General features: G+C 40.5%; 2 protein-coding genes across 3 annotated transcripts; one reads left to right on the forward strand and one right to left on the reverse strand.

Annotated features, from left to right (window-relative positions):
- Nucleotides 1–30: 30 nt before the first annotated feature.
- On the reverse strand, nt 31–19,601 carry KPNA5 (karyopherin subunit alpha 5). Of its 2 annotated transcripts, none has more exons than XM_054174036.1 (14): nt 17,017–17,033; nt 16,439–16,552; nt 14,790–14,891; nt 14,607–14,706; nt 13,743–13,837; nt 12,740–12,871; nt 11,821–11,909; nt 10,789–10,888; nt 9,606–9,769; nt 8,754–8,832; nt 7,769–7,894; nt 7,182–7,309; nt 5,410–5,588; nt 31–3,751 (listed from the first exon to the last, which is right to left on the reverse strand). In XM_054174036.1, the coding sequence occupies exons 3-14, from the start codon at nt 14,844–14,846 to the stop codon at nt 3,564–3,566; spliced, it is 1,437 nt and encodes a 478-aa protein (XP_054030011.1). In that variant the 5' UTR covers nt 14,847–14,891; nt 16,439–16,552; nt 17,017–17,033; the 3' UTR covers nt 31–3,563. The 2 variants fall into 2 exon arrangements, with proteins under 2 accessions (XP_054030011.1, XP_054030010.1); XM_054174035.1 differs by lacking the exons at nt 16,439–16,552; nt 17,017–17,033 and adding exons at nt 17,185–17,318; nt 19,490–19,601 and having other exon boundaries at nt 32–3,751.
- A 204-nt stretch (nt 19,602–19,805) lies between these two features.
- Nucleotides 19,806–26,963, forward strand: ZUP1 (zinc finger containing ubiquitin peptidase 1). Its single transcript, XM_054174039.1, has 9 exons — nt 19,806–20,103; nt 20,768–20,884; nt 21,714–21,823; nt 22,492–22,660; nt 23,175–23,363; nt 24,204–24,372; nt 25,044–25,195; nt 25,487–25,707; nt 26,489–26,963. Exons 1-9 carry the CDS (start codon nt 19,806–19,808, stop codon nt 26,534–26,536), a joined length of 1,473 nt encoding a protein of 490 aa, XP_054030014.1. The 3' UTR covers nt 26,537–26,963.
- Nucleotides 26,964–27,820: the final 857 nt, after the last annotated feature.

Here is a 27,820-nt window from a genome sequence, read left to right on the forward strand (position 1 = left end):
AACTGGCATTTGTGTGCCCTAGTTCCAGAAGCCACCCTTACTGACCCGCTAAATAAATACAACCAACGTCTGTAAAATAGGTTTTATTGGTTTCTGTATGGTATTTGGAGTTTAACATTCCATAATATTGCATACTACTCATATGTGTTCTGGTACAGAAATGGGCCTTTGGCCTGGACTGAAAGATGCACTATTACTATCTGAAGTCAGAATAGGTATTGTAGCTTCCATACATTATATGAAGGTATCGTGCCATGAATAACCAAAATTTCCCATTCCAGATGCCAGTGAACTCTTGAGGTCACAAGTTAAACTTCACATAGCAGCTGGCAAACCTGTTACAAAAATTCCTCAGTTGTCCAATGTACTAAATGCAACCCAGCTGAGAAGAAACCATGGAGGAAAGACAATAGTGCATCTTTGATATTTATTTCCATTATCTTTTTTTTTCCTTTAAAGACAGACCCAACAATAAATATTTTCCAGTTGCAAACTTGTTCTACAGCTAACTTATTTCTGTGCCAACATTATTACTGTTTTCTGATTGCTGCTAGCAACAGTGTTTAAAGCAGATCCTAGAAAACTAAAAAGCTGTATGAACCAGTCCTCAGACAAAAGTGCAATGAAAAAAATTAGATATGATTCAGTGTATCAAGAGTAGGGAACTAAAAAAATAATCCTATGCTTTGCATAGTTGCATAGATTAGCTCATCAGTGTTCACATTTAAGCAGAACAAATGGTACCCTTTTTAATTAAACCCAACAGCACAAAATCCAAACCCAAACAGCCTTTGTAACTGAAGGGGCACTGCAGATTCCATAGGAAATACCAAACTCAAAGAGATTTTTCTCCTCACAGTTAATGTCTGTTCCACGCTGATTTCAGCTGTTTAGGCAACAACATCGCAGTCATGCCCCTACCTGCCAATGACTAGACCAGAGCTGACCTCAAGTCATCACCTCTGCTTTGAGTTACTCATTGATGTGCTTTTAACAAGTGTGATGTAAACCCAGTGCTAAAATAGGAGAGGCCCTCCTGTAAAGTTATCCTTTAAAGAAGACTTTTCATTGGTTTAAAAACAATCTTTAGGGTGAACCAAATGTTGAGTTTAAATAATGATTTTTCATCAGCCCAAGTCCATCCATTTTAGTTCCCTTTTTTAAACCATTACATTGAAGTGTTACCAGAGGCATGAAACACAGTTTATCTGAATGCATAAAGTGCAGTCACTAACTGTTCACACACAGAATAATACATCCACAAAACTGAAGACATTCTTTCAAACCAGATACAAGACTTCCAATGTCCCCTCTTGTCTTGGCAAGTCTTTTAGTCAAGATTTTTATCATTCAGATTTGGTTTAGATTAGAGAGGCTTATAGAAATGCAGTTTTTACAGGGTTCTCCAAATAAAAAGCAGGCACAGCTGGTTATGTTATCACACCAGGTTGTCAGAAACCATGGAATACCCTGTTACCTGAATTGTTTCCTTACACATTGAAATTCAGCATTTACTACTAATCCTGGTAGACTTCCACGATTGTTACCCTGTAACTTTGAACAGATGGGAGGGAAACAAGGAAGGTCAGTCTATGAAAACCTAAAACTATGAGAGTAAAAAGGGCACCAATACAATCATCTAGTATTGTATGAAAATTTGGCAGCTGTACTCAAGATTATCACACTATTCAAAACTGTTGTATGCTGTACAAATCTAGGTTTAAAGTGTCATCTGCTAAAATATCTCATTATTCAGAGTTCATAAAGTAACAGCACTCCTATGTACACGTCTTACACTTCTATCTTCCACTAAAAAGACTTCAAAAAGAGGGTTTTTCTTCCTCCCTCTCAGTCAAAACTGACCATTAATCTTACAAAAAAGCCACTTCAAGTCCCACATTCAATTACAATGTAGTTTCTATTGCTGTAACATGAAAAAGAAACATCTGAACTTGCATGTAACAAAACAAAAATCATCCCAAATATAAAATGGTATTGGAAATGATACCACCTTTAACCTGTATTTTTCAGTGCATTAAAATATTTAGTGACAAGCACAGTGCCATGGAGTAAGTCATCTGAAGTTTAAATTGCAGCTTGTTATGAAGCATGAAATGCTCTCATATGGAAAGTATTTCACTGAACCCAGGAGTTTGATGTTAATACAGTAATTACAGGTCATAAAAAATAACTCTACTTCAGGGTTAACCCAAAGTATTCATTTCTCCAAATGAGATATAGTACTAACACACCAGAAACACTACTTAGATGCAAGTCAAAGCAGAGCACACATTTTTTTTCCTGCATTCAGGATTGTTAATATTAGAATCCTACTTCTTTTAGTGCTCAACGGCAAACACTGTATATTGTAGAGCCTAAATATTTTGATGACAGTAACTTCTAGTTAGTTTTGGTGTCCACATACTTAATGCTATTTACAGTACAACAAACTTTTCCTCCCACTGGAAAGAAGTGATTCACTATGAATTCTTCACTGCAGTACTTGTATTGTCTGGCCAAAAAGAAAACTGTCGGTTAACTTAAAAGAACCATTCGAGTGGTGGCAGCATATTTGGTCAAATAAAACCCACAACACCTGCTGCCCAAACTTCTAAGGAGCTACTGTACTAGAGAGGCAGACATTGCAAAGTTTCTCAAACTCAAGTGGTGTTACCACATTTTGACAGGAGACAGCTGTAGACCATCTGCTTGGTGATCTGTGCAAATCGCCATCTCTTGTCATTCGCATCCCAGCGTTCTCGTGGCAACAACAGCAACTGCAGAGTCCTGTATTTGTGGCTGACTTTTAATGCCATTTAGCAGCTTTAATTAGAGTCAACATCAAATGACCAGCAATTTGAAAAACCTCTGAAATAAGTCCTCTTCCCACAGAATTCAGAACAAGCTTTTTCATCTATTCAAGATCATAGTAGGTAATTAGCATTATATATGTATCTCTCTTTATGTCTTTAAATACATCTTATAAATAAGTTGCAAGAGTGTGTTGTAAAGTAAGTAATGCATAAAAGTTTTACAATTTAAATAAATATTTTTCACATTCCAATTCAGCTTCTTACAAGCTCATCTTTATTTCATGCCTTAGGCCTGAAGCAACCTTTTTGCTTCAATACAAGAGGTAGATTTGATAGAGACTGGGCAAGTCAAGCCTACTGCCAAAAATGCAACTGCCAGTAACTGTATTGCTGATATGCAGTTTGAGACTACATGAGAAATTCAGACCCACTACCTAACATCCTACCAAGTCTTAGCTTAACAGCTCTTGTAAAATCACATTTAATGCTTTACTTTAGACAGGTTTACTCACAGTTGTTTTCTGTACAGAAGAGAGAATGAAAAACACAAAAGACAAACCAAGGAACAGTTGTGTCTAACACAATATATAAAAGTGCATGAGCTGCTGCTTCACCTAGTTCTGCAAAACATATTTAACTTTTCCTCTAACTTTGGCCATAAAGAAAAGACCTCTGGAAAAAACAAACAAAATAGACAAACAAACAAAACTAAAACCCTATAAGTGTTTACATTTCCTTGTCTTCAGTAGTTTACAGCTGAAACCCCTCCATTGGAGCCTCCTGCTGCTGAAATACAAACTGCTGCTGACTTTCATCCACCTGAGGTGCAATGCTGGAGTCCTCCTCTTCAACACCAAAGTAATGTTCTATGAGTTCAAAAGCCTTTTGGTAGATCTCCTGGTTTTCATGCCTCTGAAGAAATTCAATTTTATCAAGTCCTACATTCAAAACAAAGCAGTTTCAGAATTTAGTTGCTTAAATGAATGAGGAGTTCAAAGGGAAACAGCTTACAGTACAGTAGTACTTCCTAGATGAAAAAATGCAATCCCCAATCATCTCAATTGACTGGGTATCACTGATCCTGAAGTTCCTAACCCATGCAGTTCTACTCTTTCATTTTTTGGCTGTCCAAACTAACTTTAAAACTATGGTAAAAGAGTATCAACCAGACTGAGGAAGGTGCTGTAGTGTTTACAAAGAAATATGCCTACAAAGAAACTGTAGTGCTGTATAGAATTAGGATATTAGAAAGCTGTTTACTGTAGCAAATTCCAATATCCCCATTTATTTTCTTTCACTCTTTCAGTCTTCTCCAATTTTATCCCCCGTTATAGAGTCATCACTGGGCACAGTCTGGTGTCTTCTAATTTCATTACAAGATTTGAAGATACCAGCCTTCCAAAAATCTTATTTCCAAGCTAGAGGACATAACCTCTGCTCTACTGTCTGAATTAAGTGCTTGGCAGTCACTTGGGTTGATTCAAAATTCCTTTTTAACTATTCAAGGTAATTCAGTTTTCACTTAAGTTGGATTAGGAAGGGCCTTTCTGGTGACTACAGAGGCCAAAGCTACAAGGGTGATATAATTAGCTGTTTCCCCTGATTGAACTCTCACTGGACAGCTTCAGCAGCCTACTCTTAAGTGGTTAAAGGACTTAGATGTTTCACAGCTGAATTTATGATCAGACTGAAAATCTGGAACTGAATGTATTCCATTACAGCACTCAACACTTAATTTTGCAATCTTAATGTGTGAGTGGAGTAAGTTCTCCAAGTATGCACTTCATCTTAGAAATGAAGCTCTGTAACAGGGAATTCAAATTGAAAGGCTGCTCCACAGCATAGTACCATCTAATCAGATATAATGTGGTCAGCCAGAATTGTTATTACCAGTTTGAGACACAGATGTCTGCTGATTTTGTTCCATCAGAGGCATAAAATGGCAGCCCCTCCACAAACAATGCCAGATTCAAGTCAGTATTAACATTAATTTTGTCAAATCAAAAGCATCTAGTCATGAAATTCCACAAAGAGTCATTTTAGTTTTGATAAAGCCTTTAAAATGTGGTTTAATGCAGAAACTCTTAAAAGATGAGACAGCACAGAATACTTTCACTAATTAAGTACAAAACATTTCACTTTATGATCTGAGGTTGATTTTGCTATTACTGATACTTGCTATTCTAAAAAGTGATTCAGTTTTGGGATGAAAAGCAAACTCTCATCTCGCATCCCCTGTTGGTAGTGGAACTCTACCAGACAGGACCTTACATTAAAACTACACTTAGGGTTGGCTGAGAAACTTATGCCAACCATGGCTCCTACACACTAGGACAGTTGCATGTTAAATATGTCTCTTGAGGGACACATTTCATAACCTGACCACAGACAAACATCCACAGGGTTTTTCACATCTAACCACTATTCCTATCATGTTATGATAGTTTAATGCCCAATTATTCTTCAGGTAATTCAATATTAAACTTAACTACACATTTCAAAGTGGTTCAGAATGGTTTGAGTTTGGTTAGGGTTTTTTGACAGGCTGATAAAAGGGAAGTTCAGGTATGTAGTTTCACAGGAAGAAATGGCTTACCATATGCTTCCTCTATGAGGGCACAGTAAGGATTAATGCCCATTCCATTTTGCTTAGACTCTTGTTCTCCAAGACGCAGAATATTTTCAAGTCCATTTAAAGCCACCTGCACTATTTTTGAATCCATCACAGTCAGGAGGTCACAAAGAGGCTTGGTACAACCTAGTGCTACCAAATACCTTTCGTAGCAGCAGAAAAACAGAGAGGGGTGAGGGGGAAAAAAGGAGGACTGATAATCCAGCACATTTATTCTGACACACCAATCTAGCACTCTCGGTACTTAACTTTTTAGCAAAGTGTCTGAAAAACTAAAGTGTAAAATATAAATCATGCAACTACATAACCCCAAGTCTTGTCTGAAATGGAATAAATATTTTAGTTCATCCTCAGGAGGAAATTCAATGTGCCTATGTCTAACTGGAATGTAGAATTTGTAGTCTTTTCAACTCCTTTTCAATTATGATCTTCACGGAATCAACCAGGTTGGAAAAGACCTCAGAGATCATCAAGTCCAACATATTACTTACTACCTAACACCTCATGACAACTAAACCATGGCTTCAAGTGCCATATCCAATCCTTTTCTGAACAGATGTGTTTAACTGAATGAAAGAGATCAAGTTAGTTTCAGCAATAAGTTCAGGTGTCTGAAATTTTGTAGTGGTAAAAATAAAGAGAGATAAGAACACTGCACACTGCTCTGTGCCAACATGGCCCACACTAGTAGTCTAAGATGTTAGCATTACCTCCTATAAAAGGGAAGGACATGATTGTAAATATAAAAAAACCAATCAATTGGAAAAAATAGGATACTTGAAACCTCAAATTGTGTATGGACTTTTAGAAGCCAGAACCCGTGTCCTAGTTTATAGTGTGTAAGTAAAACAAGTCAGTAATGTTTGCCTGCATCACAAGGCTGCTTAAATGTAGTTGGTGTGGTGGATGTGGGGTGAGTGGTGAGATGATGTGATTGTGACAGTGATGTGAGCAATCAAAATAGCAAAAAACCACCCACAAACTCTCCTTACCTCTGATAAGGAACCACTTAGGGGTTATAAGAAAACCAGGACTGTTTCCACTTTAAGTGAACAAGCATGTACTTACTGCAACAGATCTCCCACAAGTGCTGGAAGAGTTCTCACATCACTTTCTGTTCTGGCTTCCAAATAATACTCTGTCATTTATAAATCCACTTAACTACTAATTGAAACTGATTGCTATGCTGACAGTATCCACAGAGACTCTTTAATTCTAAGTCATTCAAGAAGTCCAATATTTGCAGCACAGAAACAGCTGCTAGCAATAAAATTTCAAACTCTATCTTGAAAACTGTGTTTAGGTATCTGCCTTCAAGTCATACTGACAGCAAGTTTAAAACACATGAAGAAACCACTAGAATTCCTGGAGTCTTTCCACCAAGATACAACCCCACTGCACAAGCTTTCTAACCAGCTCTCCCAAATTTTGTCATTTTCCAACACTGAAACCAGTCATTAACTCTCCAACTGTGTTTGACAATAGACTATGAATTCTGGAAGACAACCCTGTGAAAGCTTTAGGTGTGATAATGCTGAAATGCTTTGTTTCAGCATTTATTAAGTGCACTGCTTAGATTTCACTCATTTCCCTCTATTTCTACCTGGTTAGTGCCTGTAGTACAGGCAGAATTTGAAGGAATTACAGCTGTGTTTAGTTACTTTTTTTTGTGCAGAAATAAAAATGCCTTGGAGAAGGTATTTAGGCAGAGAAAATATTAACAGACACAAACTTACCTAATCTGTTCAGGGGTTCCTCCTGATGTTGCATTAGTTATGGCCCAGGCTGCTTCCTTTCTGGTGCGAAATTCAGCTTTTTGAAGAATTTCAATCAATATTGGAAAAATATTTGCATCTATGACAGCCTAAGAGATGAAATTGTAATGTTTTAATGATAATAAAGAGAATACAACAGTGGACAATGCTCCCAGAGGGATAAAACGTGACTGTTGATATGATAGCTAAGTATCCTTTCATTTGTTCTGTAAGCATCAACCAAATTCCTTTAAGAGACATTAATCAGTTTCTCCAGTATTCCAGGTATGGTCTCATCAGGGCAGAGTAAAAGGGAAGGAGAACCTCACTAGACTTGCTGGACACACTTTTCTTAATGCACCCCAGGATGCTGTTTGCCCTCTTGCCGACAAGGGCATACTGCTGTCCCGTGGTTAACTTGCTGTCCACTAGGACTCCAAGGTCTTTCTCCATGGGGCTGCTTTCCAGCAGTCAATGTACTACCTGCTTATTTCTTCTTGTGAAGGAAACACAAGCAAACTAGTAAAATGAAAACAAACCCAACAAAGTATCAAACCTACTGAACTTACCTGAATCTGAGCTCTGTTTCCTGCAGTAATGTTAGAAACAGTCCAGCACGCTTCTTTTCGAATAGATTCTTTGGGGCTACTAAGCAAGTGCAAGAGACAGGGTAATGCAGAGCAGTTTAGAATCACCTAAAATGATTTGAGAATTAGAAAGTGTGTTGTACAATACACAACTACATAAGGCTACTGCAATATACAAATATATAACAAGCATTTTACTGAAGATTTTGCAACACTTGTAGGTAACATCCTGCAAAACTGAAGTGTTAAGTTGCTGGATTGTTTGCATGCCACAGCACTGAAGTTTATCCAGCAAATTAAGTTTAGACAAGAAGATTGTCAATGCAAGACTAAATAAGGCCAGAGTAGGAATAACTCAGAAGTGTAAATCTGATTTGTATAGCTATTTGTCCACTTGTTTAAGAGAGAGAGATCTTCTGTGGAATTCCTTAGGAAAGTCCTACCCTGTAGACCTCACAACAGAATTATTTCCTTATTTTCCCTTCCCACTAGTTCTGTCAGCCTTTCAGACACTGTTTTATTTAAAGCAAGACCTGTCTTAGCAGATCCTGCATTGCTTCAAACCCAATCCCATTTCCTGAAATTAGAATTTCAAATCTCTATAGAACAAGTCAGCAAGACTATCACATCCAGATTCATGGCCCAGCAAGTATGACTTGCTTAAAGTGAAAACTTTGAGTGAATTTGAAGACTTAAAAAAGGTAACAAGAACTCAAAACCCCTTTAAGAGAAAATAAATTAAATTATGGGAAGCAACAGTCAAAGTACCACAAGAGAATGAAGCAATCCAGTGCTGTAAAAGAGATTCATTCTTCTAATTCAATGCTTAGAATAGCAGCTTAAACTTATCAGACTAACAACATACATCTTTCACAGATTCCTGCACTGGAAACCTATTTTGTAACATCTTTTACATTAATTCTGTCCTGCTAATTGATTTTTTTTTCCTTACATCAAAAAGTCTTACCTGTGTTTGGATGTCATCCCCTGTAACAATATTTCCAACTGCTCTTAATGCAGGGGATACCACCTTGTAATCATTATGCCTGGAGACAAATATTAAATGGATTGCTATTACCAAGTGTGAAAGCACAACTTCGCACTTTCAGTGAACAATGGCTTACTTCAGACACTATATTTGTAGTTCTAGAACACACTGCATTACTTCTTACATTTTCACCCTATTTAAACAATTTGCAAGTCCAGCACTGAATTGCTGATTCAAGGAAAGGGCATCTCTATGGAACACAACTTAAGAGCAATCTATCTCTGACACCAATGCTGGGAATTACTCTCCCTGGCCTGCTCTGCTGTCCCCATGTGAACACAGGGATTTAGTCTCCCTTTCTAGGAAAACAACAAACCAGAAACCAAATACACTGTAATAGTTCAAAGTGGCACAAGCCTGTCTCTGGACTTTGAGAGTCCGAGAATTATCTGTATGGCAACTACATCTCCTAGGAAGGTAAGAAAACAAAATGCAACAATGGAATTAGAAAGAATAATAGGTGAGATGCTAATTTACAGTTCAAGGTCGTCCATCTTCACATTCCTATTCCTTCATGTAAAGGAAATCCTACATTGAATGTTAAGGAATATGAAGGAATACTTCAGAGAAACTTTTTTTCTCTGTCAATCTCAGGAAAAGCCCCAGGAGCCAAGCAAGCTAGGTAAGCAATGTGGAAAGTTTCAGACTCAGTTCATGTTTATCACTTCTCAAAATATGAATTCACACTCCAGGTAAGAAAAAAGAACTCAACTGGAATTCATTACATTTAACAGTCCTGTAAGGCATTTATTTGGTGAAGAGAAGACTTACATAAGCAGCTCTACCAATCTTCGACACACTCCAGAGTCAATTACAGCTTGAATTTTATCATTGGGACCATCTGACAGGTAAGATAGGGCCCAGCAGGCATCTGCTAATACATCTGGGTCACTGCTAAACAACAGTCTTGATAAAACATTCAGGCAAGGAGCAACCTAGATTAGAGGAAAATACTGCATGAAATGAGGTGGTTTGTATTTTTCAGGTTTCAGAGAACATTCTGCAAAGGCATAAAGGTGCCAAACTATTTACTACCAAAGCACACAAGCTCATTAATGAATCAGGACCTAAGTGGAACATTCCCTGATTAAACTAGATATCCAATTCAAACTAGCAAGTTGGGTAACTTCTGATTTACAGCCTATTTCTTTAGAGATGTTAAGGTATATAAACTGTACTAGGTAATACAGTAACTAATTAAGTAACAGAATTCAGTAGTAACTCTTCATCTCAAACAAGAAATATCTGCTTTTATGGGTAACCAGATGATCAGGCACTACTGAGGGCTTCTGAATCACTCAGGGAACAGAATTTCAAAGTAATAGTAGTTTTTTTTGCTCCTCTTTGTGTGAGTACTGGAGGTTATTTGTAATACCCAATTTACAATTGCTTTACCACTAAGAAACTCAGAGTAACTCACAAAGGAGTCAATGGTCACCAAACCAAATCAAACAAGCAACACCTGACTTCAGTTCTCACTGCAACTGCAGTTCCTGTCCTTTATCTTCTAGAAGTTCCACACAGACAAAGCCAAACCAACTAAATCATCCTAGCACCACTTCAAAAGTGACAGATTTCAGCTGTACAGCTTGGGTATTTTATGTTCTTTTAGAACTCACAATCATAAAATACACTAGAAACTTTGGAAAGCTTCATTCATTACTCACACCCTCTAAAACAGATCTGGAGAAAATACAACCCCAAGGGGTTTAGTGCTTAATCTATTATTTATCCATCATTTCATACCAGTAAATTACTGTTTGCCTTTAGCTAACTACAACTTGGGTGTCAAAGTAGATGATTTCATGCACATACAACAGAAGGGCAAGACTGTGATTACATTAAAAAGATCAAAATGAGTCTATCTTCAGATTCAAAGGCTCTACTTGTTACAACATAATACAAAAATAGGAAGCCTTCAGATTTCTGATTTCTCAAAATGAGTATTTTATACCTTACTGAAGTCTGGAGGTGGGTTTTTTCCTCTACAGAGATTTGAGAGAGCCCAGACTGCATTTCTAGTTGTTGTAAGACGATTTGAATTTGTTAACAGTCTGTCAAAGAGAGACAGGAATATTTTTTTCAGTAAGAAATTAGTTTTTAAGCCTTCTTCTATCTATTAGCAACTGTACATCAAATCAGAAAAAGAAATCCCAGTTTCAGTTTATTTCTTTTCATAGCAAATATTTTCTTAGAATCAACTGAGTCTGAATAGATCAGAGTGGACATCTCATTCCCAAATCAGGTTTATGCCTATAAAGCAAATCACTGCTCATAGAAAAATCATTCAACTAATATTTTCTGAGTGACTTCAGAAGAGGCTAGAAGCTGCAACCCACCCTTGATTTAGTTTTTATGCTTTCATCCAAAGAATGCCATAAATAATAATAATAGAGCCATAAACTATTAGAACTTAAAAGATCCTCTTAAAAAAAATAACACTTTTGTTAAACAGAATGCAAAAAGATTCAACACCTGAAAAGATCAGGTTCACTTTCAGATATGTACCAAAATACCCAAAACTCTTAACCCTTTAAATCCTTGAGGAAAGTAATCACATTCTCCTCTACTATTTCAAACTATTTTACAAGTGTTCCAAAGCATTTACATTGAGGAATTGAACCAATTCTGTGTTGTATAAATTTTCTTCCCTGTGATGAAGATACTATATATTTACAATAGGGTGCAAGATAAATGCTGGAATGATATTCCTAGTGAAGAGAAATCATCTGGTGGAATACAGCAAAGACATTTTCTACCTGTGCAGTTAACACTTCTCTCCTTTTGCAAACATTGGAAAGCTTCCAGTTATGCACTAATCACAGACATGCATGAAGCTTAGGTATTCCAAAACATTAGACTCATAGCACTATAATAAAGAAACATTCTTAATTTGGCAAAAAAAATATTGTTCTCAACTAGATTTTAAGGATCCAGTTATCTATACTTGTACACTACAGTTGGAATATGAATTCATAATACTTACTCCAAGAGGGGTGGTAATATTCCACAGTTTAAAACAAAGTCTCTGCATTCTGCATTATCACCAGCGATGTTACCAAGAGCCCACACTGCCTTAAAAAGCAAAGCACCTGAGTGAATTTATACATGCTTACAGATCAGCTTTTACAGGTCAGCCCTACAATTTTTCAGCAAATATAACAGGAGTTTTTAAAAAGCAAACACAACATTTCAGAATACTGATTTCTACATTACATCAGCTACCTCCACCTGAAGTCACCTGCTATGAAAACATGTCCGTTCATGTGCTTTCCAACAAAAAGGCTGCACCCACTCTTTTCAACAGTTACATTTGCTCACTGTGTGTAACAGAGTCAACAAAATCAGCTCCAAGTTGCAAACAACATATGAGAAATAAGTTAAATCACAAACTTTCACTATATAAACTTTATAACGTGCTAAAAGCTAGTGTATTACTGCCTCTCTTAACACCTCAAAACTAAACCAAAAGGTGTAGGAAAATGTTTATGAAGACTATAACATAATAAGGTAGAAAAGCAGAAGACTAAGAAACAAAGCTACAAAATAACTTGGTGGGGGAAGGAAATCCACATGATTTTTTAGTTGATTATTTCTACTACAGTATTTTAGATCCTGTCTAAATGTGCAAAAGAAGTGAGATGCTTTTTTCAAATTACTCAACAGCATGACATAAAACAAAATGAAGTTTGCTTTTTGCTTAAGTTCATAGAAACCTCAAAGAACCAGAGGGGAAAAAAACCAACCCAAGACCTACACTGAAAGTGTATTTCTATTTTCCTCGGGCCAGATCAACAGGCTGGTATGCAAATGGAGCTCAAAGCCTCTCTAACCACACACAACCCAAAAAAGACATTCATAAATTAAAGCTGCATAGTTGTAAAATACCTCAAGAAAACAGTTACCTGCTCCTGTACATCTTCATGCTCTGAACTAAGCAACTTAATAAAAATTGGAACAGCTCCAGTTTCAATTACAACTTTGGTGTGTAGAAAAGTTCCAGATGCTATGTTTGTCAAAGCCCAAGCTGCTTCAAACTGTTGAGGAATGCAAAGATGACCACACATGAAACACCACAGCATTACAAATGAAATTCATTAATAAGAATTTGATGTCAGAGGTGCAGAGGTTCTCTCCCCAACTTTCTTCCCTTTCCACTGAAATGCAATTATCTTTGTACAGAAAGCACAGTAAAGTAATTGGTAGTGACAAACCATCTCCATTTAATAAGAACCTTTAGATTACTTTTAGGTGTTAGCTTGCAGCACTAACTGTAAGGAAGATTTCACATCTCTATCAACTAGCACAAATCCCTTCTGTTTACTCTATATCAAGTTTAATTCTTCTAGCATGGATGTATACAAGGCCTAAGTGCCATTCCATGGGCTCCACAAGCAGAGAAATCTATTTACTCCTATTGTTAATGTATATATAGTTATAATATATTAATATACATCATCAAATGTGTTGCAAAGATTTTTCTAAAAGACTTTCATACAAGCCTTTCACTTTCCTTTGTTTTTTCCCCCACTTCTTTTCTAAAACGTCAGCTGAAAAGTACTGCAATATACTCGACACAAAACTGAGTCTGCTCACGCATCAGTGCTGGTGAACTTACCATACTCCTCTGGAAACCCTCTTGAACATAGTCTACTTTCAACACCCAAGTAGTAGAGCAGCTGAATACATAACCCTAACCCTACAGACTACTATGAAGTTCACAAAAGCCAAGTCACCATTTCAGTGGGAGTAACTGACATTTTAGACAACTAAACTGTAACAACTTCAGTGGTTAAAAATAATTACATTTGTCTATTAACAAAAACCCCACACCACATGCATTCCAAAGCCCCTTTGGGGGGGTTCTAATCCCATTCCAAACTCCCAATCAGTACCAACCAAACTCACTTGCAGGGTGTAGTTCTCACTCCTCTCTAGAAATTTCACAAATCTCTGTACCACTCCTGGCTTTTGTATGACTTCATCTATAGGCGGATTAGGCTCTAGGGAATAAAAACAAACACAGGTGTAACTCTAACAACTAATAAATTACTTCCTCAGTATGACAATAAACATGAATATGATTCTCAGTTCTAAATTCTTAGCATTTAGTCCTTTTTATCCTAAACAAAGGAGCTCAGCTTTTGACTTCAGAAGACTGAAAGATCATCTCCACAAAGTGCATGCAATTAGGTAAAATAATAGGAACACATTTATGAGCCAATGACATTTGAGTGAAACATTACAAAATAGCAGCAACTCAGATTAGTGGAAGAGCAATCACAATTAAATACTATTTTAAATGACCCAAGCATACCTTTACCTATCATGCTATACAAATGCTGGCACTCATTTAAGACTTCATGTCTTATGAGTCTGAACAAAAACCAAACCACAGCGGTTCTTTGGCAGCCCCGTAATTTTTCCCCCCCTCAGTTACAAAATGAGAATGGGAAATGTAATCACTGCAACAAGTACCCTAAGTAATATTATTGTGCAGCTAGTTATTGCTCTGGACATCTAAATCAAAATATCCTTGCTTTTGTTCCTTTGTCTGAAAGACTTAACACGAGAATAATGAAGCTTTCTGTATTTAGCCATTAGGTCGGAAGAGATTTGGCACAGTGTCTCTATAAACACAACCAGAAGTTTCAGCAAGCTCTATTTTAAACTAAAACAAAACTGCAGGTTAACTGAATGTCTGACAAAAAGTCATTGTCACAACCCAAAAGGAAGAAGTAAATAAATCATCCTCAGGCAACACTGAAGTACCTTTAGATAGCAATTTTCTGAATTTCTGCGTTGCAGTGAGTTGCTGATCAGGATCGTCCGAGAAAATCATCTGCACCATATCTAATGTAATGACTTCTTCCTGAAAAATGAGAGGAATATTCCTCATCTCTAGTACTATGCACATTAACAGGTGAGATTCTGAACACACTCTGAAGTAATTACCTCTGGAATAGGTACGGTAGAGCTGACATCAGGATCCTGAATTGGACTTTCTACCATAGATTCTTCACTGCCCGGCAGAGAAACGTTTCGGCGTTTGAACAGCTAAAAAGAAAGCATTTTGGGGAGACATTAGAACTTGCCACGGACTGGGTAGTGATGACATACATGTGAAATGTTTTCACCAGTACTGAAGTATTTCAACTACTCACCTTCCTAGTCATCCATGAAAATGGAATTCTACATGAAAAGTTTAAGTAATGCAAAGGAGAAACCCACTGCTGTATCTGTATCTTGACAGACTGCACCACAACACTTCTGAGAGACATTCAAACACCAAAATTCTTTTTAACTAGCAAGCACCCAGAAAGTTTTCAACATGTAGGAAAAAAGATACAGATCTTTTTTGCTTTTAGTCTTTTATCCCTCACCATTAGCCCTTATTTTTAAGCAGGAAGTAGTGTTCTACAAGCTACCTTCTCCGGTTTTTTTCCTTTTTCTTTAGTTTATAGACTAAAATCATCACCACAGACCAACGCCTTTCAGCACACTGCATTCCTCCATCAGATGGACTAAGAGCCATGTGCTTTCCTTACACAACAATTAAACAGCACTTGCATTTCATATACAGTTGCAGAAAGATTACAACAGAAATTTTAATATAGTTGAGGAAAATATAGCATAGCTTTAAGGTGAACTTTTAAATTATGTACCATTAAACATTCCAAAAAAACCACTGTACAATTGGCTGCCTGCACTGCCTACACTCAAAATACACACCTGCACTTCAGTGTTTAATGAGCTATGTTCAATGACTGCCTCTTCATTTTCTGGCATACAAGCAAACTGTTGATATCAGCCTGCTTTCTTGTAGAAACCAAGCCTGTATTTTAATCTTTAATCCAGTTCTACACTTCAAACTACTGTCATTAAGTCTAAGAATATCATGTTGCTAGCTTTAAAAATAAAGGTTAGAATTTCAGCCCATTGACTAGGATTTTATCAGTAAGCATTTTAGTAAGACCTCTTAGTAAGTCCTGAAGGTTCTGTCTTCTACATCTTCACAAAGATCTAGACTTCTGCTATTATACATGCCCAAAAACTGCAGAAGGAACTCAATGTTTATATCTATCCATATTTCAAACAGGAACCTAAACCAAGGCATTCTATTCCCTGTTCAATGTATTTCTTGACCAGGCACAGTCCTGAACACAAAACAACTGCAGAATCCTGAATGCAAACAAGGTTCAATTTCATATAAACCCACAAAGGAAGAAGAAACAACATTCCTCTTCTGGAAGACCAGTCATTCTTTTCAGCACTCAACAAGGACACAAAAGCTCCTGATTGATATGTGTGAACTGTTATTGTTTAGGATCATGTTCTGTCCACCAGTTGCCATTGCTCTGCAACAAAAGCAGTCTCATCTCCCTGCATAAACCTGACTCTCTCCAGTTCAAGAAGAGCAAATTAAGATCAAGGAGAACGTAACAGTATTCTCACTGTTACAACAGCAAGCATGGGAGAGAAAACACCCATTATTTTCATAATTTATCCAGGGAGTGTTTTCTGCAAACACAAGGTTCAGAACTGCCAACCAGCTGCCCACTCACAGGTCAATGCCCCAGCATCACTCTACTTCTTACTCTTACCTCTCTGGCCCACCTAATTTAAATTCTTTCTCCATGCAGTAGCACCACTTTCTCAGGAGAAGGGTAAGCATTCCCACCTCAGAGAAGACTGTAGATCAGTGCCTGGGACACTCTCTAGGTTGTGGGAGACAAATTCAGCCACTTTAGACCAAGCAGAAAAAACATACTACAATTTCCTTACTTTCATGACAAGAAATTACTATAACATTTTGGGAAAAGGAACTACCTCAAACTGTGAGATTATCTAATGCTCCCTGTACCCTGATCACTGAAAATCCAATGAATACAACTGAAGAGTTAAATAGATTAGTTCAGGGATCACTACTTGGTAGCCACTTTACTAAGTCACTGCAGAAAAACTCCTGGGCAATTTGAAGTATGGCTTCAAAGATTCAAATAAACCTCTCCCTTCTAACAGTAAAACTCTAGCCCAAATTCTGGAAGACTATGCAAGCTTTCTAATCCTTACTGGAAATAGGAGTATCCTTTCAGCCCAGTCTTACATGTTTAAACCTAGACTAAGGATTGAACTCAGGACACAAGTCATGCCCTAGTGACTTAAGAGGGCTTCTGTTCACCTTTTTTATGATCCTATTGAGAGGTGCCTGGGGCTTCCCAAGACTGTACAGAAAGCAGACATTCACCCTGGCGCTCTGGTTCCTGCTCCACAGGAGGAGTCTGCTCAAGTTGTTTCACATACCTGTAGTTAGCTTCACAAGCACTCAAGAGCTCACTGAAACACTTACCTGTTCTTCCCTCTTCTGTTTCCGAAGCTGGATGCCTTCCTCCTCTCTTCGTCTGCGCATTTCTTGGGGATTAAGAGCATTGTTCTTGTAGCTCTTCATTCTGAAGTTATCTTTACCTGGGCTTGCCATGTTGTCTATTAAAAATAAATTCAGAATTACTCCACAAGGCCCAACCTTACAAGGCAAACTTGTCACCTCTTGAACTACACGAGTACCTACAGCAGCAGCTAAATATCCCTGCAGCTTCTTCCAATATCCAGCTCATCAACAAAAATCTCTAAGGTAGACATCACAGAAAAATCTTTGCTTCAATAGGCATTTATATAGTTCAGATTTATAGTGCATTTCATTTATATAGTGCAGATTAAACTGCACTTCATCTCAGAGATCAGATACTTAATTAAAGGGCAAAATCTACTGCAAAATAGACAACAAGTCTAATGAGCAAACTGAAAAACAAAAAGCAAGATATTATGTTGCTAAATTTCCATTCAGCAAGTAGAGGAATTTGCTTCCTCTTCTCTTAAAGGAGGCATTAAATATATTAAAAAATAAGGATAAATCCCAGAAGAAAAATCTGCAGTAATTACTGCTCTGTTTAGCATTTAATTGCATTGCTGCTTTATTTTTTAAGCCTATCTTGCAAACATTACACAGGATCTAAGATTAGGCTTCATTTCCTTCTAGGTTGTCTGCAGAACAGCAAATTAAGGGTCAGCAGCACCCAGCCAGGCATACTCTTTTCCACTTTAACCAAAATGATTGACTCATTCTAATTAACAGCTCTTTTGAAGGATTAGAGGATTAGAATCCGACTGTCATTTCAGGCATCTCAGTTGTGTGAAGATGAAAGTGATAAAACACAATTCTGTCATGAAAAGCATCAAGCTGACTTTAAAAGGTCGGTAACAGCATGGTAGTAGTCTAGAAAGCTAAGCTTCTCAGATGAAGTTTAGCTTCTCAGATGAGAAGTAACTGAAAAATATCGTTTAAGACTCTACACAAAGTCTCACTTGTCTTCCATAACAAGAAAACATCTGAACTACAGCTCTTGGGTTGTGTACAATTCTCCATCGACTTCCACACTGGGGGTATTTGTTTTCATCAGCAGTAGCAAGGACGTCTGAGCAATAAACACAAACTATTGGAGGAACAGACCACAGATTTAGCCTGACACCAACGAGACACACTGAGGACTCAGCAGCCTGTTACACCCGAGTACATTTGCTTCACAATAACCTTAGTAAACTGCTGCCCTCTCTGGACCACAACGCTAAGTGTGTCACTGCCTAAGGCAACTTTCTTGTTAATTGTCATTGAACTTTTGAGGTACAATTTAAGATCATTTTTTTCCGACCACGCTACTGGCTTAACTAGCCCCAGAATAACATCAGTTCCTTAACCAGTCACACCTTGCTAATTGAGTTGTGCCAATGAAACTGTCAGGCCAAGTAATGAAGCACAGGAGAGAAGACGGAATTCAGAGTAACTCAGTTTACATTGCCAGCTCTATACAGACTTACAGAAGCTCAACCGGGAGGAAGATCTTCTTTCAAAAAGAAAAGCTTAGGAATGTACGGCTTCATTCCTCTCGTAAGAGCTTTGGTATGGGCATCAGGAAGGCAAAAAGCCTGGCAGTCCCTGATCTACACAGGCTTTGCGACTTCTGTATCTAGGTTCACGCAAGTCTGCACTTTTGCTCTACAAAACTACAAATCCCCCCACCCAGCACATCCTGCATCTCGCCCACTTGTTGTGCCTGGACTACGACCCGATAGTCGCTTTTATTTTGTGTTCTCTGCCTACACAAGGCTCCCTCCACACCGAGCCTTTGCTGTACCACCGCCCCCTCCCCGACTGGCAGCGCCGGCGGGAGGCCAGACACTGCCTGCCGGCTTCACAGCGCCGGGTCAGACCGCGGGTGCCCTTGCCTTGTTGTTCGGCCAAGAGAGCACCCACAGACAGCGACCAGCAAAGATCTTCACCCACGGCCCTCCAAGAGCGGGCGGCAAAGCCCTTCCACCAGCGCAGGGCTGAGTAGCAGGAGGACAGCAGTCCTCTGACTGAGGAAGCGACGGAGAACAGCACACACAGACCCGGTCCCAGCACCCACCGCTCCGTCTGGCGGAGACCGAGCTACCGGGTGCGGCAACGCCCCGCTGCTGCCAGCCGCCCCCAAGCAAGCCGGAGACCGGCCTGCGCCGGGGAACCGTACAAGCAAGAGGCGAGGCACGGCACCCCACCCCTGAGGAGACCGCAGCCCCTCCTGCCCCTGCCCGCCGGCTGGGCGCTCGCCCGCTCTTACCCATCGAAGCGGAGACGCGCTGCGCCCGCCGCCCTGCAAGCGAGAAATCCCCACCCCGCTGCGGAGCGCGGCGCCGGCAGCGGATCGCAGTTCAAGATGGCGGACGCCGCCCCGCCGCGCGCCGCCCCGGCCGGGAGGGCGGGGCCTTTCCCTTCCCTGCGCGCGCAGGCCCGCGCGAGGAAGCGGCGAGTCCCAGCAGGCAGCGGGTGGAGAGCGGGGCGGGATGTCACGTCACGTCGCGAGTGGCTGCTGCCGCGGGGCGGGCCTGTGACAGTTCACTGCCCGGGGGAGGCTGGCGGCAGCGATCGGCGGCGCGATGCTGCTGTGCGATGCCTGCGGGCAGGCGCTGTCCTCGGAGCCGGCCGCGCGGCGGAACGGACGGCGCGCACCCCTGGGCCGTTATCACTGCTGCCCGCTCTGCAGCGCCGCCGCCCCGGGCTGTGACGAGCTCCGCCGGCACATCGAGATGGCCCACCCGGGGCCGCCGGACGGTCCCTGGTCAGAGCTCGACGAGGGGCTGCCCGAGTGCCCCTTCTGTGGGGAGGCATCGGGACGGGAGCTTGAGGCGCACGTCAGGGCGCGGCACGGGCACCTGCTGGGTGTACCTGTCGCAGGTAAGCGGCTGGGGCGGAGAGCCTGATCTCTGCAGGGGTTGGGGCTGGCCCCGGGGTGGGGGACAGGTGGCAGCCCAGTGGCCCTTTGCCAGTGTGCCGGGAACTGAGCGCCCGAGAGTGATCGCGCTGTGTTGGAGGTGCCACTGGAGCGTCTCTGCCGCAACCGCCCCGGCGGCTGCGACTGGAGAGCTCCGGGATGCCCGTGGACGCGACCGAGGGGCAGCGGATGAAGGCGGTGGAGAGAAGTCAGGAAGGGACAGCGAATGAGGACCATGGGGAAGGCACTTGAAAGAATCTGCTCCAGAGCAGAACTAGAAACACTGCGACCACTGATGCTGTGGCAGGCACTGGGGAAATCTCAGGCTGGACTCAATGGCAGATGGAAACTGGCTTCAGGCACTAAATACAGGAACACACACATTGGAAGCAAAGGCAGAGCAGAGACTCAAATAAAACTTAAGACGGAAAATATCACTTAAAATTGTCAGATATTTAGATACAATCTTTTTAATGGTTCAGAGAGTGTTAGCTGTTCAGAATCTCCTGCCTTTCCCTGGGTAGTTTCAATGCCAACACAAAGTTTGTTACTGTGTGTTTGTCTTAGAGTCTATATGAGTTTGAGGAGCACTCCTCAGAAAACTCAGGAATGGCATTTCTCTTTCAGACACGGGAAATGGTGACCAGCTCTATGAGTGTCCAATGTGCAGCCTTACCTGTACAAACATTCGGATTCTTCAAGAACATGTGGATTTACATTTAGAGGAATGTAACGTTTCAGAAGGTACATGAAAGGATCTAGGCTTGCTAAAATTTAAACTAAGTACTTCCTTATTTAAAAAGAGAACTTGACACACACATAATGAAGTGAACATAGTTAAATAGCAAGTCCTATCATTTGCAAAGTGCATGATTTAATTACACATGCTAAAAAGTATTCTTGTTAAGTGAATGCACTGTATGTTAGCCAGCACAAAAACTTGGAGAGCAAAAACTGTTTAATGGACAACCATACTTTCTTCTATGTCTATAGAGGTTTGTTGAGTAGCACATTCCAGTGTGATGAGATGAAAACTTCAGTATTTTTCTCAATTCTTTAAGTGCTTGTGCATCATGATTCATTAAGTCACAGCGATAAAGGAATCAAAACGAAGTTTGTTAGCATAGCTGATAAAAATCCTAAAGATTCCCTATCCAGTTCTCTGATCCTAAGTCTGGGTTTGCCACTTTGTCATGAGACTGCTGGCAGTGATCCTAGAAGCTAAGAAGTTTGTGGTATTTAAGGAAATGGGACTTCCAGCTAACAATTAGGTGACACATAGTAAATAAAATTTGCTTCTTAATAGTGGAGGTGCATGCATTATTTGCCAAGTAATTGCTCCTGGGACTGCATAACTGTCCAAGCCAAGAGTGCTGGTAGCCTGAATGCAGTCAGTCCTTTCTAGTGTTTGCTGCTAATAGCTCAAAATAATGTGGGATACCTTTCCTAAAATTAATGCCTGGTTGTGTTTCTGTTCTGTTCAGAAAAGAATCTTACCAAACTAAATGGTCTCTCCAAGTGTTGTTAACCTCCTCATCAAGCCCTCTCTCTTTGAAATGTTATTTCTGGGTAGGTGGGAACACAGAAGATCTAGAACTGGCTCAGCAGCTCCAGAGTGAAGAAGATGAGTGGCAGAGGTCAGAAGAGGAGAAGCAAGAACAGGAAGAATTTAAAAAGCTGCAGGTGCAGTAATGTTTGTAACTGGTAAAATGTTGAACAGTTGTGCCATTAGAAGCAGAGTGTCTTGGAAATGGAATGACTTGGGATGACCATACAAAGTCAGACAGGCCAGTGGTGCAGGAGTGGGTTGCAGGCAAACAGAAGTTCTCAGAAATCCCTGTTCTGGCATGGGTGATGCCTTGAGCTTCTTGGCTTTACTGCTTTGAGTGGTGCTGGCTCAGGTTAGGGGTATCATAGCCCCCCAGGCCTGACACTTCGTGCTGTGCTCCACCCTAGTGTGGTACCTTGAAGCACAGGCTGGTGTATATTCTCTGGAAGAGTGCCTGATGCCCTGAGCCTCTTGGCTATCTTCTTCACCATTCTCCTGCTCCAGTGACCACTCCTTTGCTACATCCTACTGACAGGCCTGATAGCTCATTTCCCACTCTCACTGTCTCCTGTGAGGTAGTGCCAACGGCTGGCTGCCCAAGAGGGATGTGCCTGCTCTTCCAGGACTGGCATTCCACACTCCTACTGAGCCATCAGCTCTAAAATCTCATACATTTGGAGTTTTTCTGTCTCATATTTCAGCATTTTTCAAAGTTACCAATTGTCCATGTAGCTTCTCAAAATCACTGAATGTGAACTAAACAACAATGTTCTTTAAATCATGCACATTCCATCCCTAACAGAGACAATATGGCTTGGATAATTCTGGAGGCTACAAGCAGCAATTCCTAAAGAATATGGAAAAGGAAGTTAATAGAGGAAGGATGCAGCCTTTTGAGTATCACAAGAGAAAAGCTGACATGATGGAATGTTTGGCTTTTGGCATAGATGATGGGAAAACAAAGACCTCAGGTAAAAAATGCTGATATTACATGCAGCTAAGACTGTACTTTTTAGACCTAGGTTGTAGTGACCAAACCTGTCTTAAAGCATACAACTGTTCTGTTGTATGGAGTGACCAAACCTGTCTTAAAGCATACAACTATTCTGTGCAGTGGCACAGAAGTGCTTTCTTTGGTGACATTGCTTTTCCTGTTTCATTGTAGTAGTTCCTGTGCATATCACAGCTTGTAATGCACTCCAAGATGTTTAATTTAAAATACTCACTGATACTTAATTTAAAATACTCCTTCTGTAACAGCAGTAAAAAAATAGTTTAGGGATTACATACATTACATCAACATGAAATGGGTGCAGCATCCACTGGGTTTGTGGTTTGGATTCTGGATGTAACATAAGATCGCTTAGAAGTTCCAAAATAAATTATCTTAATCTATATCTGTTCCAAGCTGGGGAGAATAATGGTTTTCTGGCAAATTTTTGTAGTTCACTTTATCTACAAACTTTATATTTGGTCTTCTCTTAGGAATCATTGAAGCACTGTGCAAGTACTATCAGAATGAGAACAAAGACGTGAGGCGCGTCTGGCTGTCAGCAGGAGTAGATCATTTCCACTCGTCTTTGGGCGACAGAGGCTGGGGTTGTGGTTACAGGAACTTCCAAATGCTCCTTTCCTCACTCTTGCAAAACAGCCTCTATAATGACTGCTTGAGAGGTATAAAACTACACACTGCCTGCTTGTTTCATCTACTTCACAAGACAACTAACTGACTGATGTTTTACCTTCTCATTTACACAGCATGGCTGACTAGGTCACTGATCATAGAATCAATAAGGTTGGAGAAGATCTCAAAGATCATCAAGTCCAGCCTGTCACCCAACACCTCATGGCTACTAAACCATGGCACCAAGTGCCACGTCAATCCCTTTTTGAGCACCTCCAGGGATGGTGACTCCACCACCTCCCTGGGCAGCCCTACTAAATGCTTGTTACAGCACTGCAACTTACTGTGGAAAGAATTAAAATGGTTTAGGTTGGATCTTAAAGCTCATCTAGTTACAACCTTCCCACCATGGGCAGAGGGACACCTTCCACTAGACCAGGTTGTTCAAAGCCTGATCCAGCCTGATCTTGAACACCTCCAGGGAGAGGGGCATCCACAGCCTCCTTGGGCAGCCTGTTCCAGTGTCTCACCACCCTTACTATAAAGAATTTGTTTCTAAATGTACCCTCCTCAAGTTTCAATCCATTCCCCTTAATCAACAAGCCCTTGTATAAAGTCCCTCCCTGGCTTTCTTGTAGGCCCCATTCAGGTACTGGAAGGCCACTATAAGATCTCCCTGGAGCATTCTCCAGGTTGAACAGCCCCAACTCTTGCTGCCTGAGGAAGTCAGAGGGATGAATGCTGGCAAGGCATGGTGTAGTAGGAATTTTACCTTTAGGGTTTTTTTGGTGCATCTTTGTATCACCAACTGCTGTCTTACAAAAGACTGATATTAACTAAAAGGCTGTTTCAGGAACTGTAACCACAATTCAAAAGCTTTTCTGTTCCAGGTGCCACACAAATTCCTAGTATACCAAAGATTCAGTCCATGATTGAAGATGCCTGGAAAGAAGGCTTTGATCCTCAGGGGGCATCTCACTTCAACAGCAGATTACGTGGTTCCAAAGCATGGATAGGAGCGTGTGAAATTTATTCACTGTTAAGCAGTCTCAGGATAAAGTAAATATTGCTCTTTGTTGTTGTTATTTTTAACTGCTCTACCTTTAAAGGCCAGAATTGCAAATGCCATGGTGACAGGGCCACCTCGGTGGCTTTAAGTTTACCCAGCCTAAAAAGAGGTCTGATAGAGCACAGCATAAAGCTGTGTGACTACTTATGCATCTGTATACATTGAATAACTGCTTAAGTCATTGAGTCTTGGTGAAGAATTTTGCCATGTATGCATAATATCAAACATTTGTTAAAATCTCCATTTCTCTAGGAGTTTCTTCTCAGATAGAATCTGAGCTTCAGCTGTTCTCTTGCATAATTCTGAAAGCTGTTAATTGGATTCTCTAGTGTATGTGATCACAAAAATATCCAAACATTTGAAGGTTGGCAAGCTTCAGAGCTGCTTGGTAGACTGATCAGAGTGGAGTGTTTCTTTGTTACAGAGTAAATCTGCCAGTGTGGGTCAGTGTATCTTGTGTTACTTGGTAGTTTTGTCTCCCCTACTCTTTATTTAAAAGTAAGGGCAAAAAGGTGGGGGTGGTGTCCCCAGCTGGTGCCTGGAATCACTGTGTTTACAAAACATTCTTGATTTCAGGAGGAAAGGGCTGAAAGGTGAAAAGAGTTGTTTTCACAAACAGCCTGCTTGAAATGTTACTGTTTTCATTCCAAATGTTCTGTAGGTGTCAAATCGTTGACTTCCACAAACCCACTGGCCCTGGGGGCACACACCCTCGGTTACTGGAGTGGGTCTTGCGCTACTATTCTGCAGACAATGAAGGTGGTGCAAAAGTTGTGTGTACATCCAAGCCACCTATCTACCTGCAGCATCAAGGTCAGTATTGCAGTATGCTGGTTTCTTTCTGTTCTCTATCTCTCTGCTGCAGTTCAGAGCTGCATTTGACATTCCTTCGTTTAATTGGAGGCATGGCACAACGTTACAGGGTTTTCATTGAATGGAAGAGCTGGGAGTCACTGGGATCTCAACTTCTTGACACCTGCTCTTAAGACTGCCCTGTCAAATTTCAAATACTACCTTTCTTGATCTGAAAAGAAATAGTAGTGGGCTACAAGGAATGCGACTGAGGTTGGTTTTAAAATACTGAAATCCTGTTTTTGAAATTAGGTCATAGTCGAACTGTTGTTGGAATAGAAGAGAAGAAGAATAAAACCTTATGTTTGCTGCTGTTTGACCCAGGATATTCTTCCCAAGAAATGCAGAAACTGCTAAAACAAAACAATGATGCTACCAGTCTCAAACTACTCCGGAAATTCATGGGTAGCTTAAAAGAAAAGCAGTACCAGATCGTGGCTGTAGATGGTGTGCTATCATTGGAAGAGAAAGATGTAAGTATTTCAGAAGACAGTTTTTTGACAGAATCACAGAATCACCAAGGTTGGAAGAGACCTCAAAGAGCATCAAGTCCAACCTGTCAGCACAGTCCTCATGACTAAACCATGGCACCAAGTGCCACGTCCAATCCCCTCTTGAACACCTCCAGGGATGGTGACTCCACCACCTCCCTGGGCAGCCCATTCCAATGGCTAACAACTCTCTCTGTGAAGAACTTTCCAAATACCTTTATAAAGTTGCAATAAAAATCCCTGAACATTATTTTGGACTATGAATACTTTCTAAGTACCTTATATGCCCACAGGAAGTTATTTAGGACAAAGTATTTTAAGAAAAATGAAACCAGAAAAACCAAACCAAACCCCAACTAACCAAAACACCCCAAACTCATCTAGACATGCAAACAAGTGCAAACTTCATTGAAGATTTAGAAGCTGTCAGTTACATCAAGCTGGCGTGCCTCTGCAAAGATGTTGTCTTTGTTTCTTTGGCTTTCTCATTCCTACACTAACAAGTTAATTCTGAGAACCTTTAAAATTCAGGACACAGTGAAAGAAGTGTGGGATGGGGTGGGATGTTGTTTGGGGTGTTTTTAATCTCTTTTCAAAGATACTTCAAAATATCAGTTGTTTAGAATTCTCTTGACAGCTTCCATTTAACTAAAAGGAAATAAAACTCCTTTTACTCCTTAAGCTTACTAAACTACTAATCTAGAAAATGCCCCTTAAAGTGATATTTTAATTCATTAAAATCTTCTCTTTTTCCATTTTTCAGGCCCTCTGCTGTGCTTCTCATGTCTTAACATCAGAGAGGATTCCTTAAATGATGCCTGTATTACCTCTTTCTGGAGTTTGCTGGATGCAAGACATTAAACTTATGGACTGTGACCCTAACTGAGCAATTTCTAGATTTAAACTGTACCTCCATAAACGCCTGGGGCTCAGGAGAAGCACACCACCTGGAGTTTTGATCTTCAATAACACTCTGCCCTCCTGATGAATCTGTAACTGAAGTATTACACTCCTTGTCTTCCTGGAAAACTTGGTGTTTTCTTAGTTGCTTAAATTACCAAGCAACAATTTGGCCTCCCATAGCTAACTGTGCACTACAGTTAACTGTCAGTGAACAGTGGATAGAGATGCTATGGAATTACTTTATTGGAGCCCCTGGTTGTGGTTTACCTTTGTAAATCTATGTATGCTGCCTCTCTGGCCCATGCTCTATTTCTTAACCAGATTTGTTCAATAAATGATTACACCTCAGCAGCTTCTCCTGCAACTGTTTCCAAAGCAGAGAGAGAGTTCAGTGATTTCAGGATACAGTCTGTTCCACCAGGTATTAGTTTATTACTGAACTGCTTTTCAGTGAGCTGGCTTCCCTGGCTGTATGGCTTGGGTCAGTGTGATCCTCGGCTGTGAGGTCTAAGACAGCAGTGTCCACAGTGGGGTGCACTTTCTTCAAGGTCTTTACAAGACACCAGTGGATCCTGTGAATTATAGGGTAGCCTATACTTCAGTGCCTTCAGGCACTGGTGTCAGGGTTGCCCTTCATGTCACTAGCTATAAACCCAGCATAATTCCACTGCTTGTGGCCTATGGCTTCAATAAATCTAAGCTACTCATGCTAAGTAAGTTATGCTAAACAAACAGTTATCTTAAATCACACAGAGTGATCCCATTTAAAACTTATTTGAGCTAAATGACTGGTATTCCTTAACACATGTTAAGCAAAGTCACTCATACTACACAAAGCAAAACAAGTTTCAATTCAATGTGCTTAGAATAGAATAGACCAGGTTGGAAGAGACCTTCAAGATCATTGTGTCCAACCCCACATCCAACACCATGTAATCAACTAAACCATGGCACCAAGCACCCCATCCAGTCTCCTCTTAAACACCTCCAGTGATGGTGACTCCACCACCTTCCTGGGCAGCCCATTCCAATGGGCAATCACTCTCTCTATGATGAATTTCTTCCTAACACCCAGCCTAAACCTCCCCTGGCACAGCTTGAGACTGTGTCCTCTTGTTCTGGTGCTGGTTGCCTGGGAGAAGAGACCATCCCCCACCTGGCTACAACCTCCCTTCAGGTAGTTGTAGACAGT

The sequence above is a fragment of the Dryobates pubescens genome, chromosome 28 (assembly GCF_014839835.1).
Source record: "Dryobates pubescens isolate bDryPub1 chromosome 28, bDryPub1.pri, whole genome shotgun sequence".
NCBI lineage: Eukaryota > Metazoa > Chordata > Aves > Piciformes > Picidae > Dryobates > Dryobates pubescens.